This window comes from Cheilinus undulatus, linkage group 2 (genome assembly GCF_018320785.1).
Source record: "Cheilinus undulatus linkage group 2, ASM1832078v1, whole genome shotgun sequence".
In the NCBI taxonomy this organism is placed as follows: Eukaryota; Metazoa; Chordata; class Actinopteri; order Labriformes; family Labridae; genus Cheilinus; species Cheilinus undulatus.
In genome coordinates, this window is record NC_054866.1 from 46,113,702 (window position 1) to 46,137,268 (window position 23,567).

The 23,567-nt window shown below is 39.5% G+C and overlaps 1 protein-coding gene across 1 annotated transcript; it reads right to left on the reverse strand.

The window, feature by feature from the left end:
- Window positions 1–5,907: 5,907 nt before the first annotated feature.
- Window positions 5,908–23,066, reverse strand: spred3 (sprouty related EVH1 domain containing 3). The gene is made up of 6 exons (XM_041808595.1): window positions 22,962–23,066; window positions 15,270–15,435; window positions 14,936–15,104; window positions 14,783–14,844; window positions 11,517–11,675; window positions 5,908–8,161 (listed from the first exon to the last, which is right to left on the reverse strand). Exons 1-6 carry the CDS (start codon window positions 22,970–22,972, stop codon window positions 7,160–7,162), a joined length of 1,569 nt encoding a protein of 522 aa, XP_041664529.1. The 5' UTR covers window positions 22,973–23,066; the 3' UTR covers window positions 5,908–7,159.
- Window positions 23,067–23,567: the final 501 nt, after the last annotated feature.

Consider the following 23,567-nt stretch of genomic DNA (forward strand, 5'->3'; position numbering starts at 1 on the left):
CAAAGTCAGAAGTAAGACAGCACGGAAGATAAAAACCTGTCTCAAAAAATAAAGAATCAGAATAAATATCTCAATAAATAAATAAACAGGTAATATCTCAATAATTACTTTGAAACTAATAAATACGTACATTTGAAAATATGCACATTGGCAGAAATCAAAAACCCAAAAAGTAAATAGTACCTAACACAGAGTTACTTAGAAATCATAAGTTATTGATTACTCAAATCAAAAGGCACATTTATTAAGATGTAAGAATGGGGTCTGCATTAGTGATCGCATGACTGTCTGTACTGTACTCCAACACCATCTTTGAACCAGAAGTAGCAAAATGTGTGCAATGGCTTTACTTGTTCAGGATATCTGCACCATCAAAGTGAACGTGTGTATCTGTGCAGAGCTCTATGCATTGCAGATTTGTGGGGGTTGTGTGTGAGTGACTAAGGATTAATTTTAGAAAGGTTAATGGCAGTCTGGAGTTCACCTCAGTGAGTTTCCTGCTTTTGACAGGATTTTTTTTTTTTTTTTTTTTTTTTTTAAGAGGAAACTGTTGGCAAGCCGGCTTAGAAGTGATGACGTTCTTCCCATTATCACGAGGTCAGGGGCTGTGTTTGTCAGCAGTCCTGTTTCCTCACTATGTTCACTCACTTTAAGTCACTTTGGATAAAAGGTCTTGGCTAAACCTAGCAAGTAATTATTTTGGTGAAGCTTGTGATCGATGGTTCTGCCATATTTCAAGATCTATCAGGTGATTGAGACATGACACTGTGGTAGAACTAGCTAACAATGATTTCCTCATATAAGACAGAGCTGCTGAAGTATTTCCATCCTCAGTTTTAAAGACGACATATCCTAACCCTTTTCACCCTCTGAACACAGTCCTCTGTGGTCTATATGAAACTGTGCCGTGCTTTGGTCAACATATAATATGGATCAAGCACCAGAGGTTTTTGACCCTGTAGAAACCTGCTCTTAACAGCCTTTTCCATGCTCAGTTTTGGTGTGTGTCTCTTTAAATGTAATTGAGCTCCTTCTCCTCACACCCCTCCTTTCCATGGGCTGTGCCTACATGGGTACAGCAATGTGCTTCCATGGCTATGGGCGCTTTCACATTATTGTTGCATTGATAGAAAAAGTGCCCAGTCACTTCCAGCTCTACAGAGAGACCGCACCCTCAATTGAATGAAACCAAGCCTTGTGTTTGAATGGCGGTAAATCAGGAAACACCAGTGGCAAGGCAACTAAACACTGTTGTGTTGAGTTATGAGTGTCAAACAATTTACCATGTCTTTTTATTTTTTATTTTATTCTCAATTGATGGAGTGAAAAAAAGAGCTTTGTTATTTGGGCTGATACCAGAGAGGACTGAATGATCAAACGATGGGCCATTAATGTGTTTTAACTGACTTTAAAGTCCTTGTAAAGTGATAAAAATCTGCAATTTAGTTTTGTTTCGTGACAGGCCACTGTGTTATGAACTACCAGGCCAAACTTTAGTCATGAAAAATATCTCTAAGTTAATCAAATTAAGTCTCAAATTCATGAAAAGTAAGGCAGTTAAATCTGCTCTAGGATGGTGTGGGTGTGTCTGTTAAATGAGCTGAAGCCATGCCCACTCACGGGAAATACGGTCCTCTCAAATTTTAAGATTTCTGACCAGAGCACAGCTGCCTGGCTCTGTGCCAGAGCAGAGAGACAGAAGTTGGGGATTAAATTTACTGTTTTCTGGTACAAATTTCCCATTGTGATATTTGTAAAGACCCGTAGTCCATCGTGACTGATGTGGGAAATTTACCTCAAAATGAATAAACAATGAGGGCAGTGACATCGGCTAACAACAGACTGTTCTGACATGAACTGCTCGGTGATTTTAAATCACTGTAGTGTTGGGGGGGCGTGGTAATTCCCCATCAAGACATGATGTCATGGGCTCCTATATTTGCCCTGCCCTTATGAAAACCAAGCCAGAAAAGAGGTGAACAATTTTTTAACAGTTTGAATCAAAATTCAGTTCCATGATCTCAGTGTTTTCACGTTTGGAAGCGAATTGAAACTTCCTACTGGCGTACCAATTCAATTTCTTTTAGGTCATTTTATGGGAGTTGGAGTTTCTTCTGTCATCAGTCTGCAGGTTAGGATGTAAAGGGAAATTTTTAGGGACCAGGAGGCATTGCTGTCCCTCTCCTTTGCTCTCTGCCTGTTTGTAGTTGACATGTTAATGCAGATGCTAACAGTACTTCATAAAACTTGTCTGTCAAAAATACAAATAGTTTAGATTTACCTTTAAAATACTACTCACTGACAAATATCCTGTACTCACAGCTCCAGCATACTGTGCTGGAGTCCATAATAATCATGCCTGAGATCATCTCTTTAAGTAGGCGCGCTTGGTTTCACACTGACCAAATGGACTGGACTTCAGGCTCTAGTGTGCTTAGATCCGGGTCCCAATGTGAAAGCACCCAAAGGTTGGAGACACCAGGTAAAGAACAGGCATTATAATAATGAGCACAGATTCCAAGCACACCATCAGATTTTGTGTTTTCAGGCATAGGTGGACCATGAACAATGGACTTAGTTGGCTTATTTCTCATTTCGTGGGTCGGTAGAAACTCCAAATACCTAAATGTATGTGCAAACATCCTAAAACACTGATTTTTCTTGATATGTCCCCTTTTAAAGAAAAAGGGAGAAATTTCCTGACAGATTCTCTTACACTGTGAGATTATCACAAGTATGTGATATTTACAACGTTTCATGAGTTATTGAGATTATGTGTTATTTTTAGTTTTCAGCCCGTGAAATCAACACCTACCCTGCTTTCTAAATTCTTAGATTTCTGAGAAACTCAAAGGACTGTTGGAGAAACATAAATTCTAAGGATATTCAGTTTTCTGGTTGAAAATCGTCAGTGTTGATAAAAGAGGCATCCTTCTTAATCAATATCGAACTATCATCCTTACTAACTGGATCATAATTTTCATTTTCTGCATCATGTTAAGCACTGGTGCAGAGTGAGGGCTCTAAAATGGGCTTTGTTTGGGATGTGCATTACAAGAATTCATGTTTCTTTTAACAGGATATGTTGGGAGTTGTTGGGGAAATTGTGTTTACTCTACACTTCACCAGTTATCTGCCAGAAATAAAAAAATATACCACAAATTAGCAAAATATACACAGGAATGCAAGGTTTATCACCAGAACATTTTTTTTAAATGTCTTGCGATGAATATGTCCAGCTACACACTGACAAAAACTTCCTTGCACATACTTAATCATCCTCAGCACCTTTGGTGGAGCAAGACCTTAAAGGACTGTTTGACTGCCACTCCACTTCTTCGCCAAGAGGCAGCATGAACGTTTGAATAGGGATAGGACAGAACTCAAAATAGCAGCTTCTTTTGACTTCTTACTTAAAGCAACATTCAGTTAACACACCCGCCACAGTGCCCAAACAAAGATTTACCACCATTCATCTTTTTAAAGTGGATGTGTTTCTTTGTCATACAGCACATAGTTTAAAGTCGCTCCTGTGAACTTAATGCTGCTGATCAAACTAGTTGTTGACAGTGTTTTTGTTCTTTCTGGAAAGCGGTTTGAGCATATTTTTGATATTGGTGATATCAACCATTGTGTAGCTGTACTAATACACCACTTCGGATGACCTGTACACAACTAGGCCTTACAAGTGAAGCAAAAAGTATTGCTAGTAGCACTAGCAAGGCCAAAAACAGTTACTAGTACTACTAGTAGACAGCGTTTGCCCTTAAAAGTAGTACTACCAGTAAAGGCTGGCTCAGACTGCATAATTTCTGTAGTCTTTCACAAGGCCATGCCAGACTATGCAACGTCTTTTGCTCTGACGTGAAGACAAAAAACAAAACAACAAACAATTACAGATTATGGGTAACAATTGTGGACTCTTCACTTTGTATCAAGAGGAGGACAATATGGACCAGTTCTCCTTCAAATAAAACTTAAGGTATGAATATGATAAAATGATCAGGAAGTCACTGTATGCACACATAAACCCTCAAGGGGAGTAAAAATGGGGACTTGTTTAAGGTCAACTCCAGTAAAGGATGAGACAAAGATGAGAGCAAATGCTCTCCATGGATTCACGACACTGGCGTCAGATCAGGGTGTCAAAACTAATGATGCAAGAAAAATTCTACCATGCTAGTCTGGTCTAATCTTGGTCATGGGGTGTCTTGGACATGCCGTTAATTATGTCACTCCACAAAAGCATTTGTCATTCCTGACGTTCATATTTGGGCAAGACATTTGACAATGAGCTGCAACATTGTAGTCCAGCCAAAATCTGGCTCATTTTGTGTAGTCTGAGGTAGCCTTCAGAGCAAAAATGCCCAACAGTAGACTGATTTTTGCTCTACTAGTAGTACTAGTAGGTTTAAAATGTCAACTAGTGCAACTAGTTAGGAAACAAAATTATTAAAATTAGAACTATCTACTTGTTATCGAAGTTAGACCATTTTTGCTCATACTAGTTGTAGTAGTAAGGCAAAAAATGCCTGCTAGTACTACTGGTAGAAGCCAAAATGTCTATTAGTAGTACCAGTGGCATTATAGTCCCTGTAAAATTGATGGTGAAAGTCTTTATTTTAGGTTTGTTGTGTAGCAGGCCTCTGTGTTATGAACTACCAGGCCAAATTTCAGTCATGAAAAACATCTCTAAGTTTATAAAATTAAGCTTCAAATTCATGAAAAATGAGGCAGTAAAATCTGCTCTAGGATGGTGTGGGCGTGTCTGTTGAATGATGAGCTGAAGCCACGCCCACTCAGGAGAAATATAACCCTCTCAAATTTTAAAAATGCTTTCGATCAGAGAAAAGCTGCCTGACTCAATTGATTTGGGAAATTAACCTCACAATGAACAAAAACACTGGCTGTTAACTTTCAGTGAAGGCGGTGACATCAGCTTACAACAGACTGTGTTAAGATGAATTGCTTGGTGATTTTAAATCATTGTAATGTTAGGGGTGTGGGTTAATTCCCCACCAAAACTGGTGATGTCATGGGCTCCTATATTTTCCCCACCCAAATTAAACCAAGCCAGGAAAGAGTGAACAACTTTCTAACGGTCTAAATCAAAAGTCTAGTCACATGTAGATCTCAGTGTTTTCATGTTTACAGCAAACTTAAGACACAAAGTTTGGATTTCACTTTACAGGAACTTTAGAAGCTAACAATGAGGTGGGAAGGAGGTGAATTGATACTTCCTTTTTGCACACAGCTTCAAACTTAAAAATGACAGCCAATCAGTACTCAGCTATTACCCTGAATATTTAATTTGTAATTCAGTCTTCTAGTACAACTAGTAAACACATCAAGTCTTACTAATGCTAGTATCCATCCATTTTTTACACTGCTCAACCCATTCAGGGTCACAGGGGGCTGGGGCCTATCCCTGCTGTACTGGGTGAGAGGCGGGGTACAGTCTACAGTCAGTCACAGGGCAGAGACAAATGACCAGACACACTCACACCTACTGCCAATTCAGAGCCACCAGTTAACCTAACTAGCATGTCTTTGGTGGTGGGAGGAAGCAGGAGTACCTGGGGAGAACCCACGTATGCAAGGGGAGAACATGCAAACTCCATACAGAAAGGTCTGGACTGGGAAGTGAACAAGGAACCTTCTTGCTGTGAGGCAACAGCGCTAACCCCTTGTACCGCTGTGCAAAAAAGGCAAATACAGTCTACTAGTAGCACTAGTGGACATTTTTATGTTAGCTTGTAGCACTAGAAGTCTTTTTTGGCCTTACTGGTACTACTAGTAACACCTTTTGCTCTACTAGTATGGCTTATTCCCATAGTAGTAGGCCAAGTTTGAGTACTAGTAGAGCTGAACAACAGCTAATATAACAGATATTAAACATATGCTCAATCAGTTTTCCAAACCTCTGCTTTATTTAAACACAAGAGTAATCTTCCAATTTGTGTTTAGTTTTTCCTTCATAAGCAAACGGTACAAAAATAATCTTTCAATACATTGTTCATTGCACTTAATCTTTTTTTTTGGTGGCGTCTTATTTTAAAGGCCATGACACATCAGGATTAGTTAGCATGGGGTTCTGTTTTGTATTTCTTTGGGGTTGAAATTGTACTGTTATTGTGTACGTTAGGTAGAATAGACTCGCTCAGAGGCCTCAGTTATAAGCACCATGGCAGGTTGAACAAGTACAGTGGTAGGATAAAATGTTTTGTATGACTGATTGAAAACAAATGGAAAGATGGAAATAAAGTGTAAAGTAAGGGTGTTAATTTTTGACACACATTCTTGATTTTTTCAAGAGAACAAAAATAACCCTGTGTTTGGTTACAAAGGACCATAATGAGTCACGTTATGACTTTTAAGTCTTTGTGGTTGTCATTGCAACTTCCCTAAAAATAATTGTTCCTTTGCATTTTATAGCCTCTTTCTTTCACTGTGGGCTTCAACCAGAAGACAGGCCTCGTGGCCAAAGATGCTCTCCCTTTTTTCTTTATGACTGCAACCCCTGTCCCCATTCCTTTTTGTTCCTTAATCAGGGTTTGAATAACATCTGAGGTAAAATTAGAGGTAAAGGGTGACATCTGTTCATCTGACTGATAAACAGGCTAACATGGAGCAAATAACTTCCCCAAGATCTCATGTTTGTGAACGTGATAGTGTGTGCCATTGGGGGATTCGGTCAATATGTTTTACATTTAGTAAAATATACCAATTAAAATTATAACAATCATATATATAAACATCTTTTGTTTTTGTGTTTTTCTTTTCTAAATAAAAAAAACAAACAGACATTTGGAACAGTGTACACATCATCTTTGCCTCTGCCACTCTCTTCCTGTGATAAAGTCTTTGACTCTTAATCAGTCGGTCCTCAGTTAATCCACGGCGAAGGCTCCGGATGACTCCAGCAGAGCCTTGACTGATCGCAGTGCACCTTCAGCAGGGACGGACCAGTGATGAAGGCCCCAGGTTGAAAAGAGAAAAAGCGGAATGCAGTGGGGCTTTGGAGGGCCACATTAGAGGTCTGGGTCAGCTGAGAGCACTGTCACACCCTGGCTCTGATGGCTGCACCGTGCGCGTGCTCTCACCCCTTAACACCCAAACCTCTTTGGTCCAGGGAACCCCTCCCACCCCGAGCCTGGCCTCATCGGACTGCCTTGTGCTTTCCCCCACAGCAGCCACACCTTTCCCCACACCGCAGGCAGGCGCGCAAAGGCAGGTAGCAGCACATGCAGGGCACAAAGAGCGACAGAGCCAGGAGGGCCAACCAACGGGCACAGCAAAGGGGATGTGGGTGGCCCCCCATCGAGTCATCACACGAGCAAGGCTCCCAAAACTCTCCCTCCGAGTCCGACATGCAGTGGTAGAGCAGACTCTCTGCACACCACACACAGGTCAACTGGCGCAGGCAATGCAGGGCCGGGTCTGGGGCATCCCTGCAGCGACCCCGCCCATTCTCTGAAGCACTGAAAACAGAGCGGCAGTACACACAGCGAGAGGAGCACGACGAAGCCTGAGGACACGGGCTGTCGTCATCAGGAGATATCACCCCCGTGTCGCAACTGCTGCTGGCCCCTCCTCCTCTCTTACGAGTCCGCGACCGGGGCGTGGCCAGTGAGGTGTGGATGCAGCAGGGAGAGGGTGAGCCCTTGCCCGTCTCCTGGGGTGAGCCAGCCCCTGAGGACACACCTGACACGGCATTTGGCATGGACATGCAGGTGGGCGATGATGAAGAGAGACGCTGGGACGCTTTACTGTCCAGGTTCACTGTCACCTCACAGCCTGCCGTCCCCACTCCTGCTAGGTCCTTCTCAAAGCGAACCACGGACAGCTCTGACTTGTCCTGATGACTTCCCCCACCACCGACAACGACACCCCCAGTCAGCCCACCAACCATAGTTCTGGTAGACCCCGCCCGTCGATAGTCCTCATAGCCACGAGAACCCCATAGGTCTTTGCAAGGGTCCACACTGCGCAGGTCTCCCTCCTCCAGCAGAGAAATGGTCGGCGAAAGGGGAGACAGAGGAGATGAGGCAGGGGGACCTACAGGAGGAGTAGGTGGAGCCGGAGGTGGGGGCGGAGGTGCTGGGGGATTTAACACAGCCGTCATTTGTGAAAGCTGGTGCTGTCCCGGCCTGGTGTGGATCTAAGGAGAGGGTATAGGATTGCAGAGTGAGTCAGGAACATTGTGTACTATGGCAGCCATCAAATAAACTCATTACATATCCTTTAAATCATAATTTAAATCTGGGAAATATCTAAAATAGACGAATAAATTCTATAAAAATGTGTTTATTTTGTTGACTAAAACTATGACTTGAAACTACTCATTTTTTCCATGAGGTAGATGAGACCAATACTAGCTAAATGTTTTTTTAGAATAATAAATGTGATAAAAGTAAAACTTATGATGTAAGTATGAGGAAAAGTTTTGTTCAGTCAAGACCACTTTGTGAGGAAACACATGATTGTGGTGAGAGCTATTTTTGTTATTAGTAGTTATTAATTTGCACTTATTCTGTTATCTATATATGGCAGTGTGGCTGTTCTGGGATCCCCCTGCCAGTCCATGAGCCTACAAGGAAGGCCTGAGGCAGGAAGTGAAGAAGCAAGAAAAAAAAAAAAAAAACAGAGCAGAGCAGGCATCAATGACAAGAGAAGGACATTGATTAAGTCAGAAAAAGGAGGAGCTGGGGTGGAGGAGGGTTGTAAAATAGCGTCTTGCAGAGGGAGCAGCGAAGTGTAGCCTGACGAGAGGAGTTTAAATATTGCAGCGTGAGTACGATTAGCCAATAGCATGCTTGGAGCAAATCAGCTGGCAGTCAGTTGATGAGGGTTTGTGTGAGATCAGCTGATCTCAATTATAGGGCAGCACTTGACTCCAGTGCCTGCCTAAACTGATGCTTTATTGTATTTTTGGTCAAGAAGACTAAAAAGACACTAGAATGTTAGTCCTGGACTGTTGCACATTCGATATTTATTTATTTATTTCATGTTTATTTGTAAAGGGACAAGTATGAAGCAAGTAAACCATTGCCACACACTACAGCATTTGTAGTTTGAGCTAATTTGCAATGCCTGTCCCTAGCTGGGCTTTTAAAATACATAAAATTCCCAAATACACACAAACAGTCACAACATTAAAATGGCAACAAATTCACACAAAACAAGCACAGCATTACAGAAACAAAACACAAAGACATAAAATACATAATCACACGATGGCACAAAGTTAGAAAGGAAGTGCATAATCATCCATGAATGCAAGACTGAGTCCTCTTTAAAAAAATGCTTCAGTCTAAGTTTAAAATTATCCAAGTCTGGATCAAGTTTAAGCTCTGCTGGTACACACACATTTTGACCCCCTGAACAAAGAACGCTGTTTGTCCCAGAGAGGATTTACGAAATGGCACATTACAGTCTCCATGAGATGCTCCACGCGTTACAGAGCCAGATACTCTGAGGGGAACAATGAGGTGACTTAGCACCTAGTGGGGCCTGATTATTTAAACATTTATGAATTAGTTTTAGGTTAGCAAATTTAATAAAATTATCAAAACTTAACATTAATTTTTTTAAGAATATGGCAGTGATGTGATCTTATTGGCTTCCTCTCTAGAATTTTAATCACTCTGTTGTAGATGATCATCATAGGTTTGATTGTTGTAGGTGCTGCTTGTGACCAGGAGAGCAGAGCAAATCATAGAATTTAAAAAAAAAAAAAAAACACTCTAAAAGATAATAAAATACTTCATTGCGTATTATTCAGTCTCAGAAGAACAAAGCACAACAAGAACTTAACTTAAGTCACCTTTTTGTCATTGCTTTTTCTGATGAATGAAACTGGTGTCACAGTTTAACTGGTATTGGATTAACTGGTGGCACATAACATTCAACTATGCCACTCATTTCCTGATCTAAAGAATTTATCAGTGTCTTCAGAGACATCAATGAAAAGATTTTGCTGGGCCACAAAGTAAATTTACAGAAAAAAATTTTAGAAAAGAAAATTTTGGTGTCTTTGCAGATGCCTGATCAAAACAAAATAAATGGTAGTCGATTTTCAATTATACGCAGTGACGCCACAAACGCTTTCCGAGGAGCAATGTTAATGTATCTAAAAACAAAGCATTTGCATTGAATTCCCTGTTTATGAAATAAAAATATGATAAATAAAAGGTAAATATTTGAGTCTCATGTTATTGTTGCCTAGTTATAGTAAATAAAAATGCAAACAAATTCAGTCCCCTGCAGTCCACGACTCCCCTTCAATGTCTCATTTCACTTTAAAAACTCACAGACAGCTCAGTAGACAAGTCAGAAGTCATGTAAACCTTGTGTTATTAAACATTTAATTTTAACAGTTCATTTCTTTTTCAGTACATGACAAGTTCCTTTTCCCATGGTTAAGTAGTCCATGTTTAAATCTTTCAATTACCTATAAAAGCTGCTCTGTATTGAAACTGGAAGTCAGTTACCCTTGGTTTAAGAAGGCAGAAAAACCTTAAATGACACAAAAACAGACTTAAATGCAAAATACAGGAATTTTAGAATGGGATAGAAAAGATGCCACAAGTCACAGTAACTACAGAAAGTCCTAGCCCTTTAATTTAAGTCTTTACTTATAATCACAACACATTTTCTCTTGCAAGCAAATTAATCGGCCAATTGCAGAATTAACGTAAATGTGATATACTCATATTAATGTTCTATCAACACTTCAGAGGCACAGTGTGTAATATTTAGACTAGTAGCAAAAACATTTGTGAAAATTAAACACAATATTAAGAGATGGACCCATCTAAATTAATGTTTAATCACCTGAAAAAAAAAACATTTTTCAACTTGAATTAACTTTTTTTTTTTTTTTTTTTACATAGGGAGGGTCCCCTCCGTGAACTATGTCATCTTTTTCTTTGCACCTTGCTTGTTTCTACAGTTCCACAGAAGGGATAAAATAACAGATATGCAGTTTTATAAATTCCTGTTGCCACAATTTCCAACAAGAATATCGCAATCTTCAATCTGGCTTTTAGACGTTGCTAATATTCCTAATTCTATACACTGAACTTTTAACTGATTTTAAATATACTGATTAAAATATTAACATGAACAACATAGAAATATTCTGGATTTTGAATGTCCAAAAGCTTTGATGAAACTGACTTTTCATCAGTTTTAACAACCAAAGATCTATTTTAGCACATCTTAGACTTGTCTTCCTCATGGAAAAAAGGTAGTAAACAAATATTTTGAAACAAAGTTTTAGTCAATGAAATTAACAGGGGATGGAAACAGATGATATAATAAAGCAATAAAACCATCTCTGATCTCAAATGGCAGATCAAAATAAGTGACTGACCCCCCTCTGATGGACCCAACACAATCCCAGAACAAGCACAAATACAGAGAAATAAACTAAAAAAATGTGAATTTACACATGCCTATGTTATCACAGTGAAGTTACAATAAGAGACTCGGAGCAGAGGATGTTCACTGACCTGTGCGGGTGTCTGAGTGGTGACAGCATGGCTGGATCCAAAACTAAACTCCTCTGATCGCACGAAGCAGGTAGATGAAGACTCACTTGTAACGATGGTGATGGGTTTAGGAAGCATCTCTTTTCTACTGTTGGATGAAGACTCACTTCCTGTATGGGACTGGCAAAGACTGCATGTCATCCAACAAGTCAAAAATAATCACTGCCTTCATTAGAGCAGGCTCTTGACTAGTCTAGCCTCAGGGCCCACCACTGCCTCCTTGATAAAAATCACACCCCCAAATTTAGAAAAATTTTCAACCACTCAAAATTGTTTAACAAAACATGTTGCATTTTGGACCTTAGATATATAAAAAAATATCTATCCAAACAAATAGGCAGAACAAAACAAACAGATCATCACAGAAGCCCTGGAGGGACATGGGTGAACTATATTTTGCTGTTTCCTGCGATAACATGAAAATTTTGGTAGTTTTCCAGACCAATGATTCCCACATGGAGTACCAAGGCACACTGGCGAGCCTTTAGGCAAGTCTAAGAGTGCAATGGGAAATTGTACAACCATATATCACCATTTCAATACAACAGCTAGAGCATTGGTTTCAAGCCTAGGATATGAGACCCCCCTAAGGATGTGCAGGGCTATTTTTGTTTGGATTTAAACAATAAGAACAATAAAACTTCAGTAAATTTTGTCAGACATACATCACTTTTTCTGTGTGGGTCCCAGAGGGACCCAGCCCTTCTTAGATAAAAAAGTAGGGGAGGCTCAGAAGAAAAAGGTTAAGAACCACTGAGCTAGAGATTAGAGGTGGGAGAAAAAATTGATTCTTAGATGCATCTTAATGTCGAGGTGGAAGATTCTGCATTGATTTATAAATGTCCAATAAGTGATCATCAAAAATAATTAAAATATTTAATACTGTGGAGTAGCAGGAACAAAAAGGTGAAACTCTGAAATGCAGCGCATAACAGCAAGATTTACATTATCACTGGTTTATCTGTGAAAAAGGACATTTGTATGTTTCTAATTTCAAATATGTTAGAATGAAAGGATTCTGCTACCTTTGGTTCAGTGAAATTGTACATTTCCAGTTTACACATCTTTCATTAGAGGATAGTGGAAATTTAATTTATCTCTTTTTTTCTAAACACAGATGTAATGTTTCTATTATGTTTAACACAATGAGAACAGTAGAAATGTAAAAAGAAAAAACAAGTGCATCAAAATGCATCGGTATTTGATTAAGCATCAAATTGCAGTCCTATCAATCATAATCAAATCGTGAGGTGCCTAAAGATTCCTACCTCCACTAAAGACACTGTAACATATGTTAAAAAGGCTATTATGCACTGATACAAACATAGTGTTCCTTGAGATTTTGGCTTGATCTTAGCGGTACCTTGGGCACAAAATGTTTTAAAGCCACTGTTGTAAAGATCAAGATGTTAGCACATTACCATGGAAAAAACAGCTTTTACAGCCCAGGATAAAACGTAGATGAGATCTTGAAAAAACATAAAAATTTGCCAGTTACTGTGTCAAAGTGGGATAAAACCAAATATTATAACTTAGGGCAGTGCTTTCTAAAGCAGACCCCTAAATCTAGACAGGGGGAGCTCAGCAAGGCTGAATAAAAACAATACATGCCATTTTGCACTGCTACCAAAGCGTGGGAAATTTTGTGGAAGGACCTACAGGTAAACAACTAATCTACACCAGACATCCCAACTGCAAACACAAAGACAAAAATATGTCGAGTCATACTGTATTCCTCCCTCAGCTTCATGCCATACACCTCTCTTTTTCTTTAGGTTTACCTGTGTGTATTGATAAACTGTATGCTTTTGACTTGATGTGTAACATGGAGGGTGGGTGGGTGAGGGGGTTAGGAGTATTTTCATCTGCCAAAGGTAGACCTGACAGAAAATGTTTGGAAACTACTGGCTCAGGGCTTCCAGACAGACTTTTAACCACAATTATTTTTTTTCCAGGCACACATTTGCAACCAACCTTTGGGCCAGAACCATCAGTTAGGAACCAATGCATTAGAGAACAACTATTTAAAACAAAACAAAACAAAACAAAAAAAAAACAGGGATGCACAATATTATTGGCTTATCTGTTTGGGCAGATATTAACTTATAGAGTGAATTATCGTGTTGGCAGATGTTTAAATTTCTGCTTGTATTTACGACCCAATACTTTGGCTATAAAAATCTGCCTATATCAGGTGTAAATATTGACCATAGGAACAAATAAGTTAACCTTCTGAGACCAACATTGTGTGTACAAGAGACACAGGTTACTAAAAGTTAAATAACTTTTGAGCCATAAATTGTGGGCTCTCACTTTTTAACCTTCTTAAAGTCAGGAAGCCAGAAAATAAGTAAAAGGAACTGAGACAAGTTTAAGGGAAAAAATATAACACATGCGAAGTGGCAAACGTGTCAAAAGTGGCAGAAATGGACAGAAAACATGGTAAATGAGATTAGAAAGGGGTTAGGGGGTAGATATGGGCAGATAATGTGGTGATACTGGGTTAAAACTTGTGAAAAGGGGTTAAAAAGTTTCAAAAATGGGAAAGAGTGGTGGATATGGGCAGTTAAAGCAGGGATAAGGGGTTAAAATTGGTGAAAAGGGGTTAAAAAAGTGTCAAAGTTGGTTTAATGTGGCAAAAATTGGTTAAAAATAGGCAACAAGTGAAAAGAGCAATAACGTGGGTAATAAGAGGCAAAAATGGGTCAGGGATACAGTTGTCAGGGAGAAGTGCAGAGAAGGAGTTAGAAAATGGCAAGTGCTATGATACTGAAAAGTTAAAAGTGGTATAAAAAAATGTGTTAAAAAGTGCAAAACAAATTGTTTTGGAGTTTTTTGTGGCAAAAAATGGTTAAAAGGGCCAAAAGGGGGTGAGAAGTGTAAAAATATGGGTAGGCAAAAAGTGTCAAAACTGGCAAGAATGAAAGTGGTTAAAAGATGTTAAAAGTAGGGAAAAGAAGTTAACAGGTATTTTCGGCAATAGGATATTTTCAAAATAGAACCCAATTAAAGCTTGACATACTTTTCAGCTCCAAAATGAGGAAACTGTTACAAAGGATACTAGAACCATTGCTATTGATTATTATCAATAACTCACATGGGGCGGGCCCATTTACTGATTCTTTCAGGGGCCCAGGATATTCTGTGGGCAGGCCTGTGATAGCATATCATGTATCAGCAAAAATCCAATGTCATGCATCCCTTTGACAAACTGCTCAGATACTCACTGCTTGCCCGTCATCTTCAGTGTCGGCCTCATCAGGCGTGGAGGATGAGGGCGAGTCAGAACCTTGACAAGATGAGAAGACAGGATTAGGGCTCCTTTTTCAAGCCAATTCATGCAAAACAATTGTCTGTATTTGTGACTTATGAATCTCTACCTCTGTCCAGCTTGTCTATGACAGTTTGTAGCCCTTTCTCAAAGGAGATGGCATCGGCAGGACTCTGGAATGTAAGGCCAAACTTTCGATCCTCTACTCTCCAGTGATGGAAGATGGGGTTCACCTTGTTGTACACTAACCCCCTTTGCACTGCACACTCCAACACTGGCTGAAGACACAAACAGCAGTCCCAGCAACAAAGAAATTATTTTACCAACCAGAATGCACACCCTTTTGAAAATCATGCCCTCACATAACATGAATCTACAGTCTTTAGGTGTTGTTGAGGAGCAACGTGGCACCAAAGACAGCCATAACACACGCACACACTCACTGCTCGGTCTCGCAGCCGTTCTCCACGAATGATGTATTCTCTCCGCCCCCTGCCTTCATGACTCCGCGCTTTACATATGACCACATGACTGAGGCCGCCACCTCCAAGGGGCACCCAACCGCCACTGGAGTCATCACGTGTCATCACCACTGCACGAACACGCACACTGTCAGGAAAGCCAAGAGAGGGAGGCCCAGGCTGATTAAACCTCGCAATGGTGTACACTGCGTTCACTGTATCTTTATGCCGTTGGAATGTATGGTTCTGAAACAGGTATTACATACAAAAAAAGATGGAATTTGAGTTTAATTTGATAACAGAAAAATCAAAGCTGAGAAAGGAGTTTTGGTTATGACCAAAACCAGATTAGCATGGTTTAAAAATAGTTTGACTTTACATTACTAGAAAACAAAATAGCACTAATTGTAAGCGTCACTTCACTTAGAGTATCTGTGTCATTCTGAACTCTTGACTTTCCAATGTTGTGTACAAATCCCCACATAGATTGGTGCGACTTTTTAAGTATGGAACCGCATTACACTTCAGTGCAATGCGGCTCTCAGAGTAGCAGAGGTCACTAGCTAGCTAACAAGCGACCTAAATGTAAAAAGTGACTGGACTGTCATTTCTTTTAAATGTTTGAAATAGCATTTGAAAAAGCTACGCAGCTGTATTAATAATAAATGTATTTTTTTGTTCTTGAATTATATTCCTATACCAACCGTTGGTTAGCGGATTGCTAGTGTAGCTAACAAAGCCGGAAATGAGCTATGTAAACAACAGTCACGTGATGCAAAGGTGCCAAAGTTGTAATTATGGCTGAGTATGTAGTAGTAGTAGCACTACAGGTGCATCTAAAGATAATAAGAATATCATGAAAAGTATTTTTTTCCTGTGATTTAATTCAAGAAGGGACACTTCCAACTTTTCCAGATTAATCTCACACAAATTAAAATATTTCAAGACCTTTTTTTGTTTTAATCTTGATGATTACAGCTCACGAAAATCCAAAATCTACTCTCCCAAAATATTAGAATATCACAAAACACCACTCCAAAAAAAGAATTTATAATACTGAAATGTTGACCTTCTGGAAAATTATGGTCATATATGCAGTCAGTAATTGGTTCGAGCTCCTTTTTGCACAAATTACTGCATCTATGCAACATGGCGTGGAGCCAATCAGTCTGTGGCACTGCTGGGGCGTTATCAAGCCCAGGTAGCTCTGATAACAGCCTTTAAGCTGTCTGTACTGTTGGGTCTGGTGTCTTTCATCTTCCTCTTGACACTCCCTAGAGATTCCCTATGGGGTTCAGGTCAGGTGAGTTTGCTGGCCAATCAAGCACAGTAACACCATAGTCAGCAAACCCATTTCTGGTGGTTTTGGCTTCACTGGGGGCAGGTGCCAAGTCCTGCTCGAAAAAGAAATTAGTATCTCCATAAAGCTTCTGAGCAGATGGAAGCATAAGAATTCTCCAAAATCTCGCGGTAGATGGCTGACAGCATTGACTCTGGACTTGATAAAACACAGTGGACCACCACCAGCAGATGACATGGCACCTCAAACCATCACTGACTGTGGAAATTGAAAACACTGGACTTCAAGCACCTTGGATTCTGTGCCTCTCGGATCTTTCTCCAGACTTTGGGACCATGATTTCCAAATGAAGTTGAAAATTTGCTTTCATCTGAAAAACAGGACTTTGGACCAGTGAGAAACTGTCCAGTTCTTTTTGTCCTTAGCCCAGGTGAGATGCTTATAATGTTGTCTGTGGTTCAGGATTGGCTCAACACAAAGAACATGATACTTGTAGCCCATTTCCTGGACCTGTCTGTGTGTGGTGGCTCTTGATTTACTGATGCTTTGATACAGCCTCTGAGAACAACCTGCCGTTTGAGCAGTGACCTTCTGTGGCCTACCCTCCTTATGAGGGGTGTCAGTGATTGTCCTCTAGACATTTGTCAAGTCAGCAGTCATCCCCATGATTGTGGTTATGCATACTGAACCAGAGTGAGAGAATGATGGCTCAGGAAACCTTTGCAAATTGGACTTTTCCACAATTTTCTAATATTTGAGATAGTGGCTTTTATATATATATATATTTATTTATTTATTTATTTATTTTTAACTGCAAGCCACAATAAAGATTAAAACAAGAAAAATGAAAGAAGGAATATTTCCCTTTGTATGAGATGAATCTGTAATTTATAAAAGTTTAACTTTTTGAAGTAAATCACTGGGAAAAAATAAACCTTTTACGATATTCAATTTTTGAGATGCATCTGTATATGCAGTTTCTGATACAGCCAGTAACTTGAAGATCAGTAAATTAAAAAATTAAATCAGTAAAAGTGTAGTTACTTTGGTCAAAATGTTCTCAAGAAGAAGTGAAATTACTGTCCAATAGATCTACTCAAGTAAAAGTAAAACATATTTCATTTAAAGATTACTTAAAGTACAGAGTACTGACTAGCTCCTGAGGAGTTTTACAGTAAAATAGGATCTTTCATTTTTAGCAAGAATATAATGAGAACATGGATCTCCAGTGTTAAGGCAAGGCCACACTTTTATAATAAAGTAACAAGAGAGGTGGAGTGGAGTGGAGTGGAGTACAATATTTCATCAAAATATACTTACTGATTACAAAATGTACTCAGGAAAGTACTCATACACAAAAAAGGTTCTAAATTATATGTAATTGTACTAGTAGCACATATATGCAGTTACAGATATAGCCAAAAACTAGAAGACAGGAATAAAACAAACTCAGTTTTACATTTTTTTTTCTTGGGCAGGATGTTGTCATTAATAGAGGAGGAATGCAAGGTAGATTATGGTGTGATAATTAAAAAAAAAACCTGACTATTAGTAAAAGGCAAAAGGGGCTAAATGTTAACGTAACTATTTATATATTGTAAGCTGCTTATTTTTGCTGAGTCGAAGTTCTGTCTACAAAGTAGGGAAGCACACTGTTTGACTTGTCAATATACAGTGTGCCAGTATTTACAGATTAATTGTAGCTGATACCAAGTGGATAGTCATAAATAAATTAAGGGTACACAGATAATGATGCCAAGCCATACATAATTTACAAAAAGTCATACTTTCCTTGTTTTTGCAAATGTTTGTCTTACTGAAAACTGATAGACATAATTATCATTCCCTTCAATACAATTTATCTTAAATTTGCAATGAGTCAAAACGATCACATTTGAAAATTTTTCAATTTTTTTTTCAAAATTGTTCAGCCTTAGTTTAATCTATCAATTATTATTCACACAATATAGAGTGATTTGTTACTTTTTTTTTAATAACATGACATAATATGAGGTACTTTAGACATAATTAGATATAAAGTTGCAATCACAATACTGGTTAAAAAAAAAAAATGCAGTAATATTATTTTCCCAAATCATTCAGCCCTAGTCTGAACTACAATTAAATATTGGTATAGATGTCAGTATATGCTCAAATTTAGGGATGCACGATATTGGATCTTTTCTGATATCCTTTATGCCGATATTTACACAGTTTCAGTCAATACAGATACCGATACTAATATTTAAATGTAGTTCAGACCTATTTATCACCTCTGACACTCCTGCACCATCATATCCAGTAGCTATGTCCATGTTGTGTTTGTTTTTGTACTTAAGTGTTGTTTTTCCCTACTTTTTAATCTTTTTCAAGGCCGTGAAAAAACTTTATTCAAGAGAGAAGCTGCTCATACTCCAAACAATGAGACAAGCCTTTGTTCACCCTATACCCACAGAGCTACAGAAGAGGTATCGAGGCTGCAGAGCTAGAGCAAAGGTAAAGGCTATGCAAGCAGTTAAGCAGTGGAAAAATAAACCTTTGGTTCTGGTATAGTTAAGGGTGAACGTGAACTGTTTAACCAACAAGGCAGACGAGCTGGCTGCCATTGTGAGGACTGACTGGACTGAAAGAGAGTGTAGTTTACTCTGCCTCTCTGGAACTTGGTTCCCTCAGGATTAATAAAGTATCTATCTATCTATCTATCTATCTATCTATCTATCTAAAACTTCAGTCCATAAAACACATAATTTAAAGTTAGAGGATGAACCTACTGACCAATTTTAGTCCTTAAAACACACTTTAAAGTGCACTGAATGATGATGAATAAAGAACAAGACTTCAGCTGACGTAGGTCCTGTTGGTCCAGCCTGAAAACTCCACTAACTTATTAGTCCATACAGTTAATATTTACAGCTCATACCAGCAGATTTTTATAGCCAAAATATTGGCAGACATTTTCATATCAGCCGATATAGATTATATCACTTTTTCAGCTAATATCTGCTGATTCTGATATCATACCAATAATATTGTGTATCTCTACAAAACACAATGTGTATTTATTTGCATATCAGGTATCTGCAAAAATCCAGTACTGCACATCCCTAAAACGTATCATATTTATTATGTTATTGTCTAACAATTGTCAATAAAGGTTTGTTTAGGAAGTGAATAAGACACACCACAATCTACAGTTGCAAGAAAAAGTATGTGAACCCTGTGGGATTTCTTGGATTTCTGCATAAATTGCTCATAAAATGTATTCTGATCTTCGTCTAAGTCACAACAATAGACAAACACAGTCTGCTTAAACTAATACCACACAAAAAAATCATATGTTTTCGAGTTTTTATTGACCAAAACGTAAACATTCACAGTGCAGGGTGGAAAAAGTATCTGAACCCCTAGGCTGGTTGACCCTCCTTTGGCAGCAATAACCTGAACCAAACGTTTCCTGTAGTTGCAGATCAGACCTGCACAATGGTCAGGAGGAATTTTGGACCATTCCTATTTACAAAACTGTTTCAGTTCAGCAATATTCTTGGGATGTCTAGTGTGAATCGCGCTCTTGAGGTCATGCCACAGCATCTCAATGGGGTTGAGGTCAGGATTCTGACTGGGCCACTCCAGAAGGCGTATTTTCTTCTGTTGAAGCCTTTCTGTTGTTGATTTACTCTATGCTTTGGGTCGTTGTCCTGTTGCATCACCCATCCTCTGTTGAGCTTCAGTTGGCGGACAGATGGTCTTAAGTTTTCCAGCAAAATGTCTTGATAAACTTGAGAATTCATTTTTCCGTCATTGACAACAATCCGTCCAGGCCCTGAGGCAGCAGTGCAGCCCCAAACCATGATGGCCCCTCCACCATATTTCACAGTTGGGATGAGGTTTTGATGTTGGTGTGCTGTGCCTTTTTTTCTCCACACTTAACGTTGTGTGTTCCTTCCAAACAACTCAATTTTGGTTTCATCTATGGACAGAATATTTTGCCAGTAGTGCTGTGGAACATCCAGGTGCTCTTTTGCAAACTTCAAACGTGCAGCAATGTGTTTTTTTGGACAGCAGTGGCTTCCTCCGTGGTGTCCTCCATGAACTCCATGCTTGTTTAATGTTTTACTTATTGTAGATTTGTCAACACAAATGTTAGCATGTGCCAGAGATTTCTGTAAGTCTTTAGCTGACACTCTAGGATTCTTCTTCACCTCATTGAGCATCCTGCGCTGTGTTCTTGCAGTCATCTTTACAGGACCACCACGCCTAGGGAGAGTAGCAACAGTGCTGAACCTTCTCCATTTGTTGTCCGTCTACTGTGGACACATGAACATCAAGGCTTTTAGAGATACCTTTGTAACCCTTTCCAGCTTCATGCAAGTCAACAATTCTTGATCGTGGGTCTTCTGAGAGCTCTTTTGTGCCAGGCATGGTTCACATCAGGCAATGCTTCTTGAGAACATCCAACTCAAACCGGTGTGTGTTTTTTTTATAGGGCAGGGCAGCTTCAACCAACACATCCAATCTCATCACATTGATTGGATTCCAGGTTGGCTGACTCCTGGCTCCAATTAGCTCTTGGAGAAGTCATTAGCCTAGGGGTTCACATACTTTTTCCACCCTGCACTGTGAATGTTTACATTTTGTTCAATAAAAACATGAAAACATGATTTTTTTGTGTGGTATTAGTTTAAGCAGACTGTGTTTGTCTATTGTTGTGACTTAGATGAAGATCAGAAAACATTTTATGAGCAATTTATGCAGAAATCCAAGAAATCCCACGGGTTCACATACTTTTTCTTGCAACTGTATGTGGTACAGCTGACCAGCTGATGACAACATCCTATCTCAGAAAGAGAAACTGACAGTTTTCATTGCTAGTTTTTGTCTTTTTCAAAATGTAAAATGACACCACATTTTTATTCTTACTTATGTTTTTGACTAGGAAAAGGAAAAGCAGCAATTTTCTGTTTTTGAACAAACATTAATTAACCTCTCGTTTTCCATTATTTGATAGGCTATCTGTTTCAGAACCATTCATACAACGAGCAAACGATACACAGGCCCTGAATAAGCATGCAAATATGAGAAATAAAGAGTGAGAATAACGTGATTTTTTTGTTATTTAAAAATGTCTGCTATAAGCTACAAGGAGCATAATATAATCGAGGAGTTAAGCGTACGACTAACATGGATCATAAGCGCTAAGAATAAAGGAACAGTGAAGCAAATGGATAGAAAGAAAGCCAGCATTGAAGAGAAGAGAAATGGCCAAATGGGAGGAGGGAGGACGAATGAGTGTTTCCCAGATAGATGTATCAATGAACGCACCCATTCGCCATCAGAGGCCCCGGCATTCTTGCAAAAGGAAGCTCTGCCTTCACCAATCGGTTGAATAATTCAGCACCGCAGCTCGACATGTGCATGAAACGCATGCACAGCCGCGTCTTTTTTTGTTATTATCAAACCATACTGAGCTTTTAATTGTTGAAATCATTTTCCCAGGCGCTTCTTTTCTCCATTCCACCCCTTTTGCACGCACTCATTAACACACCCCGATGTCATGTTATATTTTTTATGAATGGGATGGATCAGGACTGGATTCGACATCGCTCCGTGCGTTTTAATACCTCGCCGGATATTTTATAAGGCCTATATAGAAAGCAATCGGGAAAGGAAAAGGAACGAGTGGGTGAGAGGATGGAGAGGAAACGAGAGATGGGGGGAGGGGGCCGATTAGAGAAGGGAAGGAGGAGAGGAGGGGTGAGGATGAGGGAGAGCGAGCGAGAGGGAAAAAAAAATCACATTTCATTCATAAAGTTTGGCTTTAAAAAATCATAATGAAACCCCGAGACACGTTGATAAAAATCACAACGCCTCCATCCCTCCCTCGTTTTACTGTAGCCATGTCTTGAATGACGCGATGCTGGCCCCAAACTCGCCATATTTCGCCTTTTTTCTCCCATACATTTTACACATTGACTGATTTCGTGACTGTTTTTACCAGTCGCTATCCACGCATTTAGTTCTGAAATGTTACATAGCTTCTGCTGTTTGTTTAATATACATTTCCACCATTATTATAGGCTAATATGATCATCTCTGTTGGTAGATTATGTGCCAGTCGTGTAAAAGCACAGGTCCACATGTAGGTGGCTTAACATTTATCACATATTGGAATGGATATATCGGAAATGGGGTGTATGCTGTTGATTCAAGACTACGTAATGGTGTTTTTATTCTCGGCAGCCTGCTAAATTGTAGAGCCCCGATTGACGATATTGCAAGATGCTGGGTCGGTTTATGGCGGTTGCGTTCTTTCTATCCGTTTGGTGGATGAGTGAATATATATGTGCAATGTAAGAAATGAAAATGTAAGGACTTACTCGCCCTCCATGGCTCGGTGTTGCCCGCCGCTTGCAGCAGCCCACCCCAGGGTCTCCTCTCTCTCTCTCTCTCTTTTTATCCTCCTTTCATGAAACACTCACAGTCTCACTCACATTCTCTCTCTATCTGTTCTCATTTTCCTAATCTTCCTCTCTCTTCCTCTCTCCCTTGCTCCGGCTCTCTCTCTCTCTCCACCTTGATGTCGTTTCGGTGTATCAGGATAGGCTTGAGGTTGCAGCAGCCATTTTCCGCTGGCAGCATCCTCCCTCTCTCTCTCTTTCCCTCCCTCCTCTCTCTCTCTCTCCAAATCACTACCTCTCTTATTCCCATTCTCACTCTACCTGCCCTGTGCCAACACATCCGCACTAATCATTGACAGCATCTGGCTTTGGCTGGGCTGTAGGGCTTGTCTCTATGTGACCATGTGATTTTTAAATAGTAGAAATTTAGCACTAAGTTACTATTATGTGAAGAGTGGGTGGTAAATGAAAAGCTTGGTAAAACGTCACTGACCTCCAGCAGATCCATTGATTGCCAAGGCAAAAACATAGGCTACATAGAAGCAGAGTAAGTAAAAAGTGTAATAATTACACATTTTCTCGCAT